General features: G+C 38.8%; 1 protein-coding gene across 4 annotated transcripts in view; it reads right to left on the bottom strand.

The window, feature by feature from the left end:
• PDE7B (phosphodiesterase 7B) overlaps window positions 1-18,628 on the bottom strand; it is a 170,405-nt gene that overhangs the window by 25,430 nt on the left and 126,347 nt on the right. For all 4 annotated transcript variants that reach the window (XM_071433490.1, XM_071433483.1, XM_071433498.1 and 1 more), the window contains one exon: window positions 12,522-12,605. In XM_071433490.1, the coding sequence (XP_071289591.1) occupies window positions 12,522-12,605 (84 nt within the window). The remainder of the gene's footprint in view (window positions 1-12,521; window positions 12,606-18,628) is intronic.

The raw sequence follows: 18,628 nt of genomic DNA, 5'->3' as shown, positions 1-18,628 counted from the left end.
TCTGGCCAAGCCACATGAAGGAGCTTGTTCAAATCACTTCAACATATTTGTTTATTTTAGAGAGGAAATATGTTCCAGGGAATAGTATTGTAGGTTTTGGAAGAGTTCAGTACACTGCCTGCCACAGCCTTTAATGTGACGCAGCTCAGTCACTGGGGGAAGGGGGTGACACATCTCCTAACTGCAGGTGTTAGGGGGAGCCTAAATGACTAGGCAGAGCTAGGTACAGGAAAGCTGCTCTCACCCTCTCTGCCTCTATTCCCTAACTATACACCTGAAAATAACATTACTTTGATACCTCACAGGAGGTGTCATTGGAATATATTAAAAATTGCACAGCACTAGAAGTACAAGGTGATCTTGGGTATAAAATCAAAAAAGTGACACCAAGAGAGAACTCAAAATACAGTTTGAAAACACAAATGTGTGACCCACATTTGGAAAAGAAAATAAAAGAATAAAAGAGAGAAAGAAATAAGAATAGGTTCATAATCCTATGGCATTGTCTGCTGTCATTTCTACATATTAAATCAAATTATAAATGAAGAAAATATTTCAGCTGTGCAATGAGGAAAGCAGGTATATTGAGATAATACAGGCATTTCTGGTTACACAACTGATTATGTTCTTTTCACTCGGTACGAGGATAATTCTAATTCCTTAATGCTGTATTAGGAGATTTTCATATAGGGCTAAATGAGACACAAAAACCAAGGTAGTTTTTATACAGCGATTAAATCACTAATTAGAGTAATTACCTTATTGTGAGCAAGAAAAATATGGAGGCTTTCTAAAACTCATAATGGTTTAGGTAATTTCATCTGAACTTTTAATAGAAAACACCACTCAGTTGTGGTGTTTTCATTTTGCAGTCTGGTATAAGTTTGGAAAAAAGAGAGGACGGAAACTGGACAGTTGGTCGAAGGTAGCAAGATACAATACAGTTTTATTTGTAAGACAAACCTTGTAAGAAACTGAAGATTAAACAGTCCTTTGAGAGAAAAGTAATGATTTCTTGAGATAAGAAGCTCCGTAGCAATGCACTGGTTTAAATAAGAGCTCATGAAAAGTATCTACACACTGAAGCTGACTCTCTGTTTTTTATTTTTCCATCTCTTTTTATGAAAAAACACTAAATGTTTGTTCTACTGTGATATTAAAATATCACTTTGTCTACTGTTTCTATGGGTGGTATTATTCTGAGAGGATTTCCAGAGAAGTCGCTAAGGCTTTTTGGATCATGGATGGTTCAGGATTTGATTTCTCTAACAGCAGCAAGCACCCTCTGTAGCAAGTTTCTTCCTTATTAAGTAATCCAACAGCCACTGAGGGGCACAAAGTCAGTAATAACATCCAAAAACGCCATCCTTACATACTGAGGAGCAATAGAACTTCCAACACCAAGTAAGCCTCATGGTTCTCATGTGCAGCCCAAGACCTCACTGAGTTTTAATAATATAAAAGCACGAAACAACTTCATTGCATCTTGACAAGCCATGTGGTTTCCAGAATGAAAACAGTAACAACACCACTACTGTACCAGCCTGAAGGTCAGGTTTTCATTTATGATGTGCCAGCACCTGCCTTGATTTTCTCACACATTTTAAAAGCTGGAACAATTTCACGGCCTGTTGAAGGAGTGACTAATAGGTGTGAACAGTTACCCAGTGGCAGCAACACATGGAGGAACTAGTAGACTTGTTTTCTTATTTCTTTTCATTTATAGGGCTGCTATGAAATGGCTGGCATTCAGTTTAATTCCTGGATAACAAAACACTCTTAAAATAAATTCATTTTTTAAACTTCTGTTAGCTGTTTCTCAACTTTCCAACTTTCCTATTTCCATCTTAGCCACAAGCTGTCACTACTTTCAGGTAACAATTTTAAATTTTAAAGTACAAAAAATTCACTTTTTTACATTAAAAATTAGAAGTTGCTCCCACTAATTTTTATCTAAGTTAATATCTGCTTTTTCAGTTAAAGACAGATGACTGAAATCACCACCTACACTCTCTTAAACTGTCTTTAAAACTCACACATAGAGTTGCTGTGGATGATCTGAAAATGAAGGTTTGGCCTGAGTCCCAACAAGCAGCTGTACATTGGATTATGAAGAAGTGTTTATTTTATCCTTTGGATTACCAGATCATTTCAGTAGCATAAATAATACTTGCCAAAGCATGAACAGGTCAGATGGAAACAAGTAACTTCTTATTATGAAACATATTTTCTGAATTGAACCACCAAACTTACTGCCCATTGCTCTGTATGGTTGTCATAGGTCTCAATTCAAATTTAGTCATCAGCAGACAGCGCCCCTGAAACCTGACTTGATGTTTCAGGTGAGCACTCTAAAATATTATACAAAAAAGATTACCCACAATAATCTGTTGTTCTGTATTTTCATGCATAAGGGAAGAAGTTCATAATACTGATAAAGAATTGTAGCAAATGTATTTTCAAAACTGGGCTCTTGACAGAACAGCCCAAATCCAGCACTGCAGGCTATCCATGTGCAAACTCTGGATGTCGACTTAAAAGAATATCATGTTAAAATCACATCCTTTGGGTCATTTCAGTAATAACTGATCTGCTTTTGAATCACAGGACTTATCAGCTGATTGCTATGACCCATCTCAGATTACTCTGACATCCACAATAATGTACTTTGATGGTGTCTTGCATAAAATTGGACTGTCACTGCCCTCCTCTGAGCACAACACACCCCAAACAAGTATAATCTCTCAAGCATTTTCTCTTTTCCCTTCCAAGATCAGTGTCAAACAAAAAAAGGTAAATCACAACTATATGAAGTTGAGAGAAAAAGGTTAATTAGGACAGAAGAGCAAAAGGCAATGCAGCCAAAAGTGAACACCTAAATTCTGCTCTCAGCTCAGCAGTTGCATCTGAACCTCCCAGAAGCAAAAAGCCATTCCCAACATACGGGATCTACTAGCTGACATGAAAATCAAGATGCAGTTTTAAGGTGAAATTAAGGATTTATGTGAATGACTTACAGCAAAATGCTGAACATACTACTTTATTGACAACTGTAAATTTCAATTTAAATCGTAAATATAAAATTTTGATGATGACACATGTTACAAGTCATACAGTGCCTTCAGATGAAACTGAATTACAAAGTACGTTAATAAAAAATATTACTGCAGATATCCCTGAACTTCAGCTGTGGAACTATGGATACCAGAACATATGCTATAGCATCTGGTTAAAGACCATGATCTGCAAAGGTCACATGGGAAGGATTTAGTAATTATGGGCAATTTTGAAATGAACGTGAAAGACAAACAAGAATATCTTTTGTTTATACCCATAAAACTTCCCTCCAGAACTGTGTTTAACTTTAGTCATTGTGGCAACTTCTGAATGTTTTGCTTACCTAAAAAACTCCATCTCTTAAGAGATGCCCATTCTCATGCTATGGAGCGACTGCCTGGCAGAGGGGTGGCAGAAACCCTCCTTTGTACACTGAACAAAGTTACTGTATGAATTACACAGACATCTTGTATGAATTACACATGTTTACAGAAGTGTTCGTGCAAGCATTCCTCACAAAGCTCAACTTCTGCCTTCAAAAGCTCAGGTGGCCTGAGCTCACAGTGTTTCTCCCGTGTTTTAGCAGGCAACCAAAGTGGCTGCATTTTTCTCCAGGTAATTTGACAGCCACATCACGCAGGCACGCACCCGCCAGCAGACCATGGATGATGTCTGCATTACTGCACATGGCCCTCAAGAGGTTAATAAGCTGCAGAAATCAATGGGGGCCTTCTTTCTCCCAACACAGCTCCTCCAGTTACACAGATCTTCTCACCTTAAATTGATCTATGCCTCACTACACACCAACCTCTGTTATTTCAGGAAAAGAGTTTTCCTGCACTGGGAACTGCTACCGGTTTTATTTCACATTTCTTTCACACTGCTGCACTAGCATGTGCCCACAGGCAGCATGAATATAAAAATGATGAAGGTTATGCTAACAATGGTTGAGTTAACATCCAGAAATGATCACATAAATCAAATTTGGACAAGGGTGTACTTAACTCTGCACCAGACATTCATTACATTGTTACTGTTCTTTCAAAGTAAACAACCTTTGTTATGCATTCAAATAAAGCCTCTGAGTTTTTCTTCACAGTACTGCCTTTTGTTATTTTATTGCACTTCAGCGTACAATAAAAACAGGTCACCCAGCAGCATGAGTGGATAAAAAAAGGGTTTATTAATTTTCAAAATAAATGGATTCAGAAAAGAGAAATGTTTTTTTCCTCTTCTTTCCTAAAGGATGCAGAATAAATCAGGTACTCAAGCAGCTGCCTTTGAATCATATAATTTGTAATACCCTTTCCCCTTTTCCAAGGATGCAAAGGCATTTCATACACAGCCACTGTATGCCTGAAGACCCAGGCAGGACTGGTGGGAAAGTGCTGGGATAACTGGAAGATAAGGTGAGAGGATGAGTCCTGCAATTTAAGGTCTGGACAGCCTGCAAACAGTAAGGATTCTGGGAAACAATTTGTCTCTGGTTCTACAATTTTCCGCACTGGTTCCTGGCTTGACAGCTGGTTAGAAAATTCCTCTTTGTGAGGCTGAGAGGTATGTAATTGACTTAGGAGGAATCAGTCAATTACATACCTCTCAAATAAGTCAATTACATACCTTTTTTTTGCACATAAAACTATGCCATGCATTTACATCACCTTTACTGAAGTCTTGTTTGGCATATTCATTGCATGCTTGGTTGCTGAATTTTTCTTACACAGGAGAGTGCATAGCACTGATGATAGAAAAAAACTGCTGTGCCTTCCTAGTATCTTCTTATGTTACAGACTTATCAGTGTCCAAAAGACAACAGCAGCATTAGTATGGGTAGTTGAACTAACACTGGTGATCTAAAAATTAATGACAAACTTAATGTTTTAAATTTGAATTTTGTAGAAAGCACTTATCAACTAGAAGAACAGAAAACCTCTTTTCTCTGGACTGTCTAGGCTTTCCAGATACATTTCACCTTGTAGTCCAAATAGCCTTCAGAAAGAAAACACTGAGGTTTTGAGGAAAGGCTTGAGAAAATGCACAAACCACCAGAAGCCTATGTGGAAGGACTGTCACTTAAAAGCTTTCAATCTGGTGCAGAAGGACCAAGGAGTTCAGATGAATACCCCAGTTCTAAGTCTCAATCACCTGTGTAAGAAACTAAAAATGATTGATTCAAAATTAGTAAGATTGTGTCAATTTTATCATCTGAATATACTCTGGGTACTGCAACTAAGAAGACTGAGATGAAGATCTTGCACTATATCCTAGCTACAGATAAAAAAGTGTTGTTCTGAAATCTTGTAAATGCAGAAATCCTTCTGAGACTTCCTCAGACTACATGGAAGCCAAAAAAGTTGTTATAAACACTTTGTTTTTACTTGCTTCTCCAACATCTAAAATATTCTGTGTTCCTTGACTTCTGAAAAATTCATTCTTAGAGATCAAGTGCTCTCTGCCAGGTGCCATTGTTTATATAGGTTGCAACTGCATTATTTCTCTTTAGAGGGGCAAACTTTTTTTCAATGAAAACTTTTCTCACAGCAGAAGCTGTGAGAAAGAGAGAGGGACCCTGAACACATCTGAGAAAAGCAAAGATTAGAAGTACAGCAGAAGTTGTTTAAAACTTTCTGCTTCAGAGTAAAAATTTTGTTCTTCAGCCACATCCACAAGTGCACAAAACCAATGCAAAGCCCTGCTTAAAGAGGAGGCACTTGTGCTTCTCTGGCCAGTGTGAGAGGTTCTGAGAAATCACCTTTCTAGGTGACCTGGCTCTGGAGTTTCCACTTCTTTGGACATCACTTGAAGTGATGGTACCTCATTACAGCTGAATTTCCAACTCATGAACTTCCTGCACAATTATTGGCATTTTGAAAAAGACTAGTCATGCAGTTTCCTCCCCATCCCAAAATACATTCTTTTTGATACTGTTTGAAAGAGAATACAGAAGTTAAGAATTATGCTGATAATTCCACTTATATACTAAATAATCCTATTACAACAAGTTCTGGAGAAATTAGGGTTTCAAAGACCACTTAAATAACAGAATATTAGTCATAATAACAGGAAGAGGAATAGATTAAATCAAATTTTAAGATGAATTCAGATGTGTTTCTTATCAGAACTTGAAGCCTTTATTTGGGCTATCACTCATCTTTATGCAAACAAACATTTTGGCATCATTTTATAAAGACTCCTCCAAGTTCTTAGGAAATGGCATGTTATTTTCTCGTTTGTCACAATCTCATTATCATTTCATTATGAACCTTTACTTTGACACTTCAATCTTTGTACAGCAGTCAGGACCTTTTCTTCCTAAAACTGTTAATGTTCTATAGCTGATTACAGTTTCTCCAACAGGAAACAGTGCATCCCCTCCTCCTTCACTCCCCTTGAGAAAAAACAACATAACCTGTAATAACAGCAAACCCAACCTTCATTTATCATTTTAATGATCCCTTCTCCTTGTTCTTTCTTTTCCTCTGGACATTTGGAAAGTATCCTCAGTGTTATCTTCAGTACATCCTTTCCCTTTTCTAATCAAGGAAAAGAAGCTGGGGTGGCAGAATGGGTCACGTATCATTTGGCAACTTTTAAAGGGACATCTTGAGTTAACTGAATCCCAAGTCTGTCCTAAAAAGTAAGTTACAAATGAGTGTATCACGTCAGTGTTTGCTAAGACTTGGTGTGTGAAGCACATGCAGGCTTTTTGTTTGTTTTGAGTTCTCCTGAAGCATTCATAACCCAAAAAGATGGATTTTATTAGCATATGATGGCATGTGCATCTATTGGTTTTACATTCTGACTTTCATTTTTCTGCAAGTGTGGCATTCAAGTTAAACAAGGAGCATGAATGACAGAAAGTAGATTATACTTTTCAAAGAAACTCTTATCAAATTAAATTAAATTTTGTGTATGGCATCACTTAGAAAAATACAGAAATGCAAAATCTTCCTCCAAAAAACCCCCTTCCTATTATTTGATGAAAAGGATGAACCAGATTGACTTCCAATGATACAAAGATTTTTTTAATATAGCGAGGGGTTACTGGAAAAGAGAACAATCTCTGTGCTGAAGTATTAAGAGGATTCTAATTTCTCTTCCTTGAATAGGTAACTGATAGCAAGGCCACAGGCTGACCAGTTCTGGAAATGTTCATCCCATTCAAACAAGCTAATGTGATTAAGAAGCCTCTGTGTCTTAGGGATGTTGATGAGTATCTTTTGGATGGGTTTATCCATGAGGAACTAGGGGAAGTATTATGTAGAAATGATGCAGACCTCGTAAGATCTCTCCCCTTCTAATTTAAAAACCATCTGGAACTTTGGACTCATCTCCACAGGCTGGGCTGGGTTCTGAGTAATCCAATCAGCCCTTGAAACTTCCTCACAAGACTTTTAGTGTCCTAATTTAACCTAGGTCAGAAATATCTAAAAAAGCATCTCTCACTCCCACTTCTTTTTCTAGCCAAAGGCAACAAAACAAGGCGCTTAACCAAACGCTTTTTAACCTCACTCGATTGGGTTCAGGTTACTTGATGGTTCAGTTTTGGGTTGGTGGCTGCGGTTAAGTTTTATTTTCCCTGGAGATGGGCCCTACCTGAAAGCCCTGGAGTGTTCAAAATTCAAACCCAAAAATGAATGTAAATTTTGCAATAGACCCTTCTGTAGACAGGCAGAAACCACAGATTCAAATGTCCACAGACTTTGGTTCTTTGAGATGGAGACATTTTCATGACTTCATATCTTCCCTGACTAATCCTGACAACATATTTTATTTCTCCAATACCTAATTCATCACATTCCTGCAAAGTATGTGATGAATTCACTTTATTTGCAAACAAACTGAAAACCAGAGTATTTTGCTTGACTCAGATCAGACAACAAATCAAGGACAGAGATGGAATGTTACCTAATATTACCATTTATCACCATCTGGAGTAAGAAGTATATAATCTGTAATAAATTAATTTGCCATGCTAAGCTTAAAGCAGGTGGGGTTCTTTGGGACTCAGCTTCTGTCTGCATGACAACATCAGGATCCTAAGTAATACAGAGACATACCTTTGGAATGTCTACAGACATGTTTTGACATTTTGCATATTCTCAGATCCCACTCTGTGTTCCTGCTGTGCAAGGTGTAAGAAAACAGATATCTCTCTGGGTAAGACCATTTGGGTACAGAGACTCCAATTTGCAGGTCACATATATAAATACTGAAGTGAATACTGAAGAAGGGAATTAAATATAGTCAATTAAATAATTTTGTCGTTTGCAAGCCAAAATTTAATTCAGATAAAAGCATAGCATAAACAAGATGGGAACGGGAGAATTAAAGTCTTAAGAACCTTGTCTTCTGACTTGCTTGACAAGCAAAGCTGTAAATAATAAGTAACTTATCACAGCTGTAATCTATGTTATTTTGTTACTCTACTTGATTGAACCCGGCAATAAAACAAAGCATCTAATAGAATTGCAATAGGGTGAGGTCTTGCTTACTGCTGCATGTTTACCTACAAGTCCAGATTTATCACAAGGAATTCCCTCAAACTTTTGAGTTAAGGCAATGAAGAAGTGTACTGTCACAGCCACCAAAAAAACCCTCATAATGAGATAATAAAATCCATTGAAATCAATGCATATTAGTCACTAGTGAGATCTGCTTCAATGACTCACTGAGCAACTTTATGAATCAGAGAACTAAATTATTGCTTACCATAGCTATGCTCCTTTATTCCTCAAATCCAAAATATACTCTGCTAAAAGGAAAATTGGATTAATTTTCACTGCAGAAGTGTTTTGAATTCTAAATTATTACCCTGCAAATATTGAATTTAATTCCTTTTCTGTCCTGTGAACACAGTAAGGTTCATTTAATTCACTGAAATGTGGAAGTGTCAATGAGTTGCCAACATCAATTTCGACCTGCACTAGGTTCAGTCAATTCTTGTAACTCAAGCTTCAGCTACCCAGTTCAGAGTCAAAATTTCCTAAAATTTGTGAGGTTTTGCTTTGGAATTAATTGAAGACAAAACTATCACCCCATCTTCCCATAAAGCTATAGGGCTGTGCAAAATTTGTATCTCTTATTTTAGGAGTCCTCCCTCTGCTGGAGTTGCTACACGGCTTCCCCTCAAGCTTCTGACTCGCTGCCATCAACAGAGAACAGAATCTGGTAGGTCACAGAGGTTTCCACAACGTTTTCACTCCTCAGAGAACAGAACCAAGGAGTTCTCAGTGACACAGGGGTATTTTAGACACAATTTTGTACTCCAGAGTTATTAAGAGACCCCAAACCCACCAGTGCAACTATGCCTAGGAAAGCTTGCAGCTAGGCAGAGAAAAGACAGGAAGACACTAAAGCTCTGTATCTCTCCCAGAGAGGATTCTGAAAAATCCTCATGGTCCTGACAGCCTGGCAAAGACAAGGTGAAGTAACACTAACTTTCTATATACTGCAGAGTCACTGGAGGAACGTGTAGATGGCATCACAGACTCAAACAGCAAGAAGCCAACATTAGTACAGTTGGCTTTGATTAGGGCTACAGAAGATCCCATTTTCAGAGTGAAGGAAGTTTTCCTATCCAAAAAGACTTCATGGTGTCTTAAGTTACACAGAGACTTTACTGTAGGACTCCAGAAAAAACAGAAGACATGGTCTAGTCAGTGTTAACCCTTAACAGACAAAGCAGGGAAACATCCACTAATTTGACTGAATCTGCAAGTACACTAAAAAAAGTTACATATAAGTAATCTTTAGTCTGACATTAAATATCAACGCCCTGTATTTTTTTTACATGTGAATTTACATAATGGATGTCAACTTGTTCAAGAGCTTCAGTGTTTTCCCTTACTTTAAAACAAGGCCGGTACTGTTTTTTGGAACAGTATTTCAGATGTGAGATAGAACAGTCGCTATCTAAGCTCAGTTTATTAGTGAGAAGCTGCAGTAATGTTTATGCTGCATTTGTTGATGACCTCTGAGAACATTTACTATAAAATTTCATCTGCCTCTTCCTTCCCTCACTCTAACAGTATACAGTTGCTGCCGGCCAGTTACTGCCCCCAAACAAATGCAACATGGTGACAAAATTTTATTGCAGGTATTAATTGGATACTTTTCAGGAAAGTGTGCAGTGGTGGCATTTATAAATATTTCTTTTTGATGGGATGTGCAGCACCATGTTTTTTGCTGCTTATGTGGTTATGTTTTTTGCTATTTCTGCACAGCAGAAATGGATTTAACAGAAAGTGTAGATGAACAAATATTACAAGCCTGTTCATTTCCTGGCAAAACACATCTGCATGCTCTGACACGGAGCATCTTCATTTACTTGTAGGTCACCAAGTGAGCCAGGCCCAGTGTGCACTTGCGAGCTACAAAATCAGTAGTCAAGTATCTAGAAATCCCATTTCATTTTGCACCAAAAAATTAAGGCAACACTACTCCTTAGAGAGAAAATGGTAAATATATAAAAACCTGAAAGCCATGGGGAATCTAAAATCAGGATCACTGCTTTCCCTTACAGAGATCATGATCAGCCAGCCACACATTTCAGGTTATGGAAAAGGAGTAAAAAGAGTAAGCTGGAGGTCTCCGTGAGAGAGAGCATAGGAGCACAGAACTCCCAGGTTCCCTACCCTGTTAGACCAGAGGTGCACACACAAGGAGGCATCACTTTTTAGGTTCAGCAGTTATATTTAGAGTGGTTAGGTGGAGTGCCCTGCTCTTGGCATGATCTAAGGCTGAGTATTCACCAGAGCATCCCTCGCCACGGATGTCTCTCTACACAGCCCACAGACAGCACCAGCATCTTCCAGAAACTGGCAGGATCTGGAGGATGGCAGGACTCACATACAGGGGCTAGAAGTGAAAGCCCTATAGCCAGAAAAAAGTCCTGAAACTATTCTTGGGTTCTTCCTTCTCCATGGGTAAAGAAACTGAAAACTCTTTTGAAGTTTAAAAGAAACCGAATTTTATATAATGTATATGTATTCAAAATAAAAAAAGAAAGAATCAATTTTCAAGTTTGAATATGAATATATATCCACTTCTACTTCATGAATGAAAAGTGCATTATTTTCTCTCAGTTTTTATAAGGGCATGCATGACCAATACTATTTCCAGCTAGCTTACACCTGACTTTTCTTCATGCTTTTCATTGGCAAGTCAGAACTAAACTGTCCTCAAAACTCTGCTCAATCAGTAAGTTATTCCCTTTGTCAGGGGAAAACTGATGGACCCATCTTACCCCCTTATGTCTTTCTACCTCAGCCATAGCAAGCTCTCTGATGGGCTTACAACCCAGAAAATACCTTTAATCAGCAGGACTGATAGCAGCACGTTGCTGGGTGGCAGTAACTCTGCCAGCATGGGTGGATGCAGCCCATCAGATCCCAAGCCCTCCCCTCCCCAGCTCCTCTTTACTCCTGACTCCCAGCCAGCCCTCCCGCTTCGTTTCCTCTCTGCTCCCTTCCCTCCCCGCTTCCTCCTCCCTTCCCCAGGCACCCAGACAAGGAAGTACAAAAAGGAAAATTCAAACTTTGGTTTGACAATTGCTCTTTGATGAAAAGCACAATCCCTAGGAGCATAACAGCGTCAGCACTGAAACTGTTGGGAGCTCCAGTTTGTTTTGATGAAGACAGTGAATACCAGTTTTTTCAAAGGTTGCTTGTGCAGTACACAAGGACACATCAAGATCTGCCTGTGTCCATACACTGAAGTTTACACAGCATCCAGGCTGAGTGCTACAGGACCCAAGACTTAGTGGTTCTTTTTGTTTTATTTTTTTTACACGCTCGCTAATGGGTTTGCATCAGTATAGAGAGTCCATCAGGTGAAAAAAAACCCAACAGGGCCTCGATTTGTTTCTTTTTCTTTTTAGATTTGCTGTCCTTTATTTACAACAGTGGCAAAATAACTTCAATCAAAATGAGGTTAAGATTATTTTTAACAGATGTTCACTGCTGGCCTGACCCAAAATCCATTGACGTCAATGAGAAGACTCCATGGGGCTTTGGATTGGGTTCTAATTGTTGGAAAAATTAATGTTATTGTAAACCACTGGTCAGTGCTGTCACATGCTCCCCTTCTGTGCCAATTCTATATGACCGGATAACAGCTTCACATAAATCTGTTCCAACTGTTGTCTAAGAGGCTAAAGGACACAGAGGTTTATCTCCTTAATTCTGAACTGCCCCTGCTCCTTCCCTAGCACACCCCATGGCCCTACTGTATTTACATTTGACTGTATTTACATTTGACAGATTGAGCATTACGGACTATTCACACAATCAAAACATTTCACAGCCAGACATTGAGTGGAAATAATGGAATTAATGCTGACTGTGTGAAGACAGCTGAGGTACAGATATGTATGAGAAGAGATAGTTTGGTTCATACACTTCCAGTAGAGATTTTTATTTGTTTTTATTTAAATACAGACCTGAAAGAAGGGTTGCACTTACTGTTAAGAAGACGGAAGTCTATAAATGGGTAGGAGCCGCGGCGCTCGGAGACAACCCCTGTCTGACCTCTCACCCGTGCATCTCCTGCAAAACACAAAATCCCCAGAGACATTAGAAGGGGCAGCTGCCTTTCCCTGCTGTTTTCATCTAGATCTATTTTTTAATACAAAGTGACGACATTACACTCCTCCAGTGGGAAAACTAAGGTCCAAAAATTCATCTCCCATGACATCCCTGGGTAATTGGGTAAAGCAGTACAGCTGATCCTCTTATCAGAACAAACACACAAAAAACCCTTCATTGCTGGCTGGGATTAAACAACATTATCCTATTGAACAACTTCTTGCCCAGCAAGCAGACTCTCACTGCTTCACAAGAAGTGCAGACATCTGCCTTTTTTTTCCTCAAGCAAGAACAGGTAGGACTCTGACTGTCAGGGCTTTACATACAAAGGTCCCAATCCCAGACTAGGCCCACAATCCAATGGACCTCCACAGCTGCGGGAACTGCTCTCAACACCATTAGTTGATGAAAAAATCCCCCCCAAAAAGTATTAAGATATTTTTGCACTTAGGTGGGTGGTTTGTATGTTTGTTTGTTTGTTTTTGTTTTACTTTCTGCTCTTTGAGCACTCTAGAAAACGCAAACCTTCTCCTCAAACACTGCAGCTGTTTTATGTAAGTGAAAACCTGATGTTCTCAGATAAGCATTACTCTGGAGCGTTAGCATGTATATTTAAAGGTGATGAAGTGCCAACACAATACTAAGAATTAGTACTGTGCATTGCTGTGCAACTCACACTGACTAGTTCCTGACTTACCATGTAATATTGATGAAATAGGCAAAACTAATTTAAGGAGAAAAATGCTCCCCAGGATATATAAGAGTTATAAAACCCCTCTCCAAGTAGACAGGAAGTAGTGGGCAAGCATATGTCAATTTTATGTGCCCATAATTTTAAGTATCTTGTAGTGAAATGTAATTGTTCCTTTACAGGCAATCAAAAAGACCAAAATATTAAAAATTCTTAAATAAGATGAAGTCTGGAGACCTTGAGGTTCTAGTTAAGAATACTCTAGCTCTTCATCATACTAATTCCTCTTCTACAGAAACAGAGACCACAGTGTTGAAAGCATACCCACTGCCCATCCTTACACAGCTCACACTAGTAGTAGTAGTAGTGTAGTCCTATCAAAGTTTGCAATGAAGTGTGAATTTTTAGTTACTTTGAATTGCATTTCCTCTTGGATAAAAATATAGCATCTGACTAATCTAAACAATAATTTAAGAATTTGGCTGCTAGTGCTAGCTTCTACTGCTTGTGTTTAAAAACAAGAAAACATCTTGTAGCATAAAAGAAGGACCTAGTTAAATGCTGTTAATTTTTTTTCTATCTAATGTTCACTTAAAATGTGCTTACAATTATGTTGAAGGGAAGAAAGCCAAGTAGAATTACTAAGTTAAATATCTGAGGTGGAGAAAAACTTCCGTGCCCTCTAGGGGTCCTTAGAGATACGAAAGACACAAGAGAGTGCATGCAAATTAAGAATATTTCAAACACAGTCACTTTTAATTATAAATATAAATCTAGGTTCTCTCACCCTTACTTTCACTTTGCTTTTTTGTTCCCAGAGACAGAACACATGTTCCCCGTTCTTGGCTCCTTCTTGCCAACCACTCTAAGGAACCAGTCCAAAGCAACTCAAGCTGCTGTTTACCCCAATTACCCCTCCTGACAGCAGGGGCAGGAGGTGCAAACCTCTACCTGCTCTTCAGCTGTTCCACTTCAAAGGTATGCTGATGCCGTGGGTCCACCTTCATCAGCAGCTTAAAATTATGTGTAATGTAATTGTGGCAATGAAGGTACAAGAACCCATCCCCCCGTGATCCTCACGTTAAAGAGAAGAAGGGTGGAGGCAAATAGCTGGAGAGTTTGTAGAACACCGACGCAAGATTCACCAGCACCCACAAGCCAGAGATCACGAAGCAGCACCCAGACTTAAAAGCACTGCTCTCTGCCACAGGTAACCCCATCAGATTGGCTCACGTGTGCACAAAGAGTAAAAATGGCAAGCACATGGTACGCATGATATAAACCCAAAAAAATCAGGCAGGCTTGAGCCTGCTGCTGATACAGGCATCAGCAAATTAAGAACAGGTGTGAATTCAGAGCATGCCTTGACCAACGCTTTTGTTTTTCTGCAGGCACCAATGAATTAACAGGAATCTGCAAGTAATCCCCTGCATTACACACTAATAAACATGTCACTTGTGACTGTATCAGCAGAGACATTAAAAACAAAACAAAAAAAGATAAATTCAGACTCCAAAAATCTGAAAAAACACCCAAAACATATGATACTATAAAACCAGAAAGACTGATATTCTTTCTAGGCATGAAATAATGCATCTATCAAATCAGAGGAGGTACCATAGTACTAGACAAAAAGAAAATCATATACAGTCATGTATCAAAGGATTCCTTAACTCTGATCTCAGAAGTGTGAGCCCAAATTTTGAGGACACTAAAGAGAGAACACTAAAGGTAGGTAGACAACTGTAACACCGATGAAAAGATAAGGTGGGCTTACCAGAAGTAGACCATACGAAACACTTAATTACCTCAAATAAAATAACTAAGTGTTAGACAAAAGTAAAAGAAAGCAATACTGTAGTGCAATTCAACAATATGAACCTCATTAAACATCCAAGAGAAGGCAAGAGATGAGGGCAACAAATGAAGACTAAAAATAAGAAGGTAACACAGTGCACCGAAAGAAAACTTTTACATGGGAACAATTACTCCGTAATCTCCATGATATTTAGAAAATTTATGCTGGGAATGGTCCTAAAGAATTTTTCTTGATGATCTTGACACAGAAGAGCACTAATAATCCTTAAGGATAACACAATGCTGGGAGATACCAGGTATTGATAGCTACAGCTATTTTAAATTAAGTTCACCGCTGCTGTCACCTCTTCTGTCCCAGCTGCTCTGTGGCCCAGATGCCTCATGTTCCTGGTAGCCCAGCTTCCTCCCACGGTCCTGCTGCCTCATACAGACCTACAGACTAGCCAAATTAGATGCTTATGTACACTATTCAAAGCAATTTCAGCAAAGAGAGGGAAAGCAATGGAGCTATTGATGGAATAAGTAAGAAATGTGAATGAGTTTTACTGAACTAGCAAGCCCCAGGAATGGAACTCATGACAAATTAGTGATTATTAGAATTGGCTGTTTGTGTAATTTTAAATTTTTTACAGACAATATAATTTTGGACTGTCTCTAGCACTACAGGAACCTGTATACAGAATAAATCTGCATCCTTGCTGACTTAGGAAAAGCTGCTAAAATCTTTATATTCTTATATGATTATTAACTTTATCCTGAGGGAAGGCAAGTTTCTCATGAGTCAAAGATGTTATCAGGTAGCTCTACCTCATGAATCTGTTATTTCAAAATACTTCACCAGGTGCCACCTAGTCTCTCTCTACATCATTAGAGAAAGATTAGTTAGGAAGTGGTGGTGGGCTAAATCAACCACACCTCCCTTCCTCCATTTTTTCTTGGCTCACGTATTTGGAAAATATTTATATTCTTCCCTGTTACTTTTAATTACATCTTAGTAAGGGATTGCACCAGACATACAACTTGCCACATTAATTTGGGCTGTTCATGGCAATACACTCAATGCTATTTTTTTTGCTTTGGCAGATGACTTTGAGGCTGACTTTCATCAGTCCACCAGACTTTTACATCTCTTTGTCTCCACCTTAAAAATCAAGCTAAGCAGTTGTTCTGACAATTTATGCAATTAGCAGTTTTACATAAATAATACTTTTTAGAGAGAAAGGAAGGAATTCTGTGGTAACAAAGCAGGAAATTTTGACAGCTCATTGTGTTCCCAAATGAAACAGGCAGGGTGAAGGGAAATGGTCAGGGTACAGATTCTCCTTGACTGCTCTGGGCTGAAGATGCAAGGCTGGAACATCTGCAGCTGCAAACACCAGGGGCTGCACCCTCACTGGTGCCGAGCTGCCACAAGAGCTTCCAGCAGGGAGATCTCCCAGGGGCTGCTGTGCTCTTGAATTTTACTTTGTCGTTGTTAAAACAAACAAGAACACAAACCAAATAAACCAAAGCAACGTGCTTATGGAGCCAGTGCTGTGAGTGACACACATGACAGATCACAGGCACAAGAAAATCATCTATAGGGTAAGAACCACTGCACTACTATAGCATCAAGGGCACTTCAAGATGGTTCAGAAGGGTTAAGAAAAAAATGAGGCAGCTCTTAACTGCCTTTCACATCTGGAGGAAAGAGCCATCTGCACCGAGGAAAACAACTTCTCCAAGACTTGCCTGAAACAGCATGCGATTCAATTTCACTGAGCAAGCACAACAAATTAGGAGAGAAAACAGGCCCATAACTGTGACAAAACAACAGAGTAGCTTCATCCAGCAGAAGTCAGGACCAACCACCAAATTATTGATTCTATTTAGTACACAGCTCTATGTGGTAAATCTGGAATACCACAGCAAATTCACAAGAGGTTACAAGTATTTATGCCAGTCAAGCTTTCTTACAATCTTCATTCCAGTATTTCTTAAGTTGACTGTTCAGGGTACATACTGCAGTGGCTGAAAACTTTTCATGGAAAACCAAGTGGCAGTAGTAAGGCCTCCTGTGGACTCCATGGAGCCCATGGCACCTCCACTATTTCAGTTATGAAAAGGCTTGGGATTTCTGACCTGAAGGAAGAAGGCTTGATGATGTTTTAAGCATCAATCTGGTTCTAGTGGAAAGGTTTCTAAAAGAGAGAAGCATTGCTCTCTAAAAGTAGCAAACTCAAATGAAAAGCTATGTTAAAAGTGAGTACCAGAATTACTGGAATTATATTTTTATTTGAAGACATCTAATACTTGTTCATGGTGATTCATGCTGGTTTGGATTATTTTCATTCTGTTGTATTAGTGCTATAAGTGTTACTGTAAATTCTTTTTTGTTGAAGGCATTTTATAGAGATTTCTCATGTGCATCAGATCTTCTGAACAAAACCATTTCCTCTGAACAGACACAAAGAGACTGATTTAAGGGTCACAGACTCAGGATGACTCCCCTTTGCAGAAGGAGAAACTGGAGCAGCCACCTCACTTCATTCATTTGTAAGCACTGAATTTTTAAGCATGTAAACATTCCAAAATGTAAGTTTTTCCATGCTGTATGCTGGATGATTCTACTATTTCTGGTAGTAGTCCTAATGAGCTCATAAGTTTTGATTTCATCCAATGTATTCTGCAGTTTTGTTTCAAAATGCTCTGCAAAGGAAAGTAATTGATGGTACTTCTTTTTACTAAAAGAGCATAAAATGATGATGTAGAAACTGTAGTTCAGTTTTGTAAATGTGTTTAACACAGAAAATGATTTAATTTCCCTTGTAGTGGTCCTACCCTGTGCATGAATTATTTTTATTTATTACCAGTCAATTACTTGACATTCAGCTATTAAAAATTCCTTTTCCAGCTGCAGATGAGACACTTCACGCATGTTCTGTTTTCTTAGTATTCTGAAGCGCATGGTTGTTCTTATGTTAAACAAGAACTACTGAGACTGCTTTACTCTATCTGCCAGCACTAATTTCTGCCCTCCTTTACTGACCAAAATCCATACCACAGTTGTATCTTAACCAACCATACAGTACCATCACCACTCCCTATCAGTAAATCCCTATCACTCCTAGTTAGTAAAATGCATGAAAGAGAAGCTGACAATCTGTTCATAAAACCCTTCTCAATGCTGGAATTCTCCTGGTATGTCTTACCTGGATAGAGAGGAAGACCCAAGGATCCACAGGCAAACCTTTAACAGCTGTCCATTCTGACAAATGAACAAGTTAAATGAGTATTTTACAGACACTCCAGAAATCCTCTCTTCAACCATATCATATGACACCAGTGACTGGTGAAAAGACTGAACTGACGAATCTTGAAGGATAGCTCTTAAAACTTGCAGACTTTGGAAAGAGTTCTTGCAGACATGTGAAAACCAAGAGGATGCAAAAACTGCCATCGAGAACCAGAAAACAGCAGTCATCAGCAACTGAGA

Source organism: Agelaius tricolor, unplaced genomic scaffold, assembly GCF_023055355.1.
Source record: "Agelaius tricolor isolate 1412-34295 unplaced genomic scaffold, bAgeTri1.0.p SCAF_1, whole genome shotgun sequence".
Classification (NCBI taxonomy): Eukaryota; Metazoa; Chordata; class Aves; order Passeriformes; family Icteridae; genus Agelaius; species Agelaius tricolor.
The sequence above is the reverse complement of the archived record's forward strand: the minus strand, read 5'-3'. Positions and strand labels throughout refer to the sequence as shown.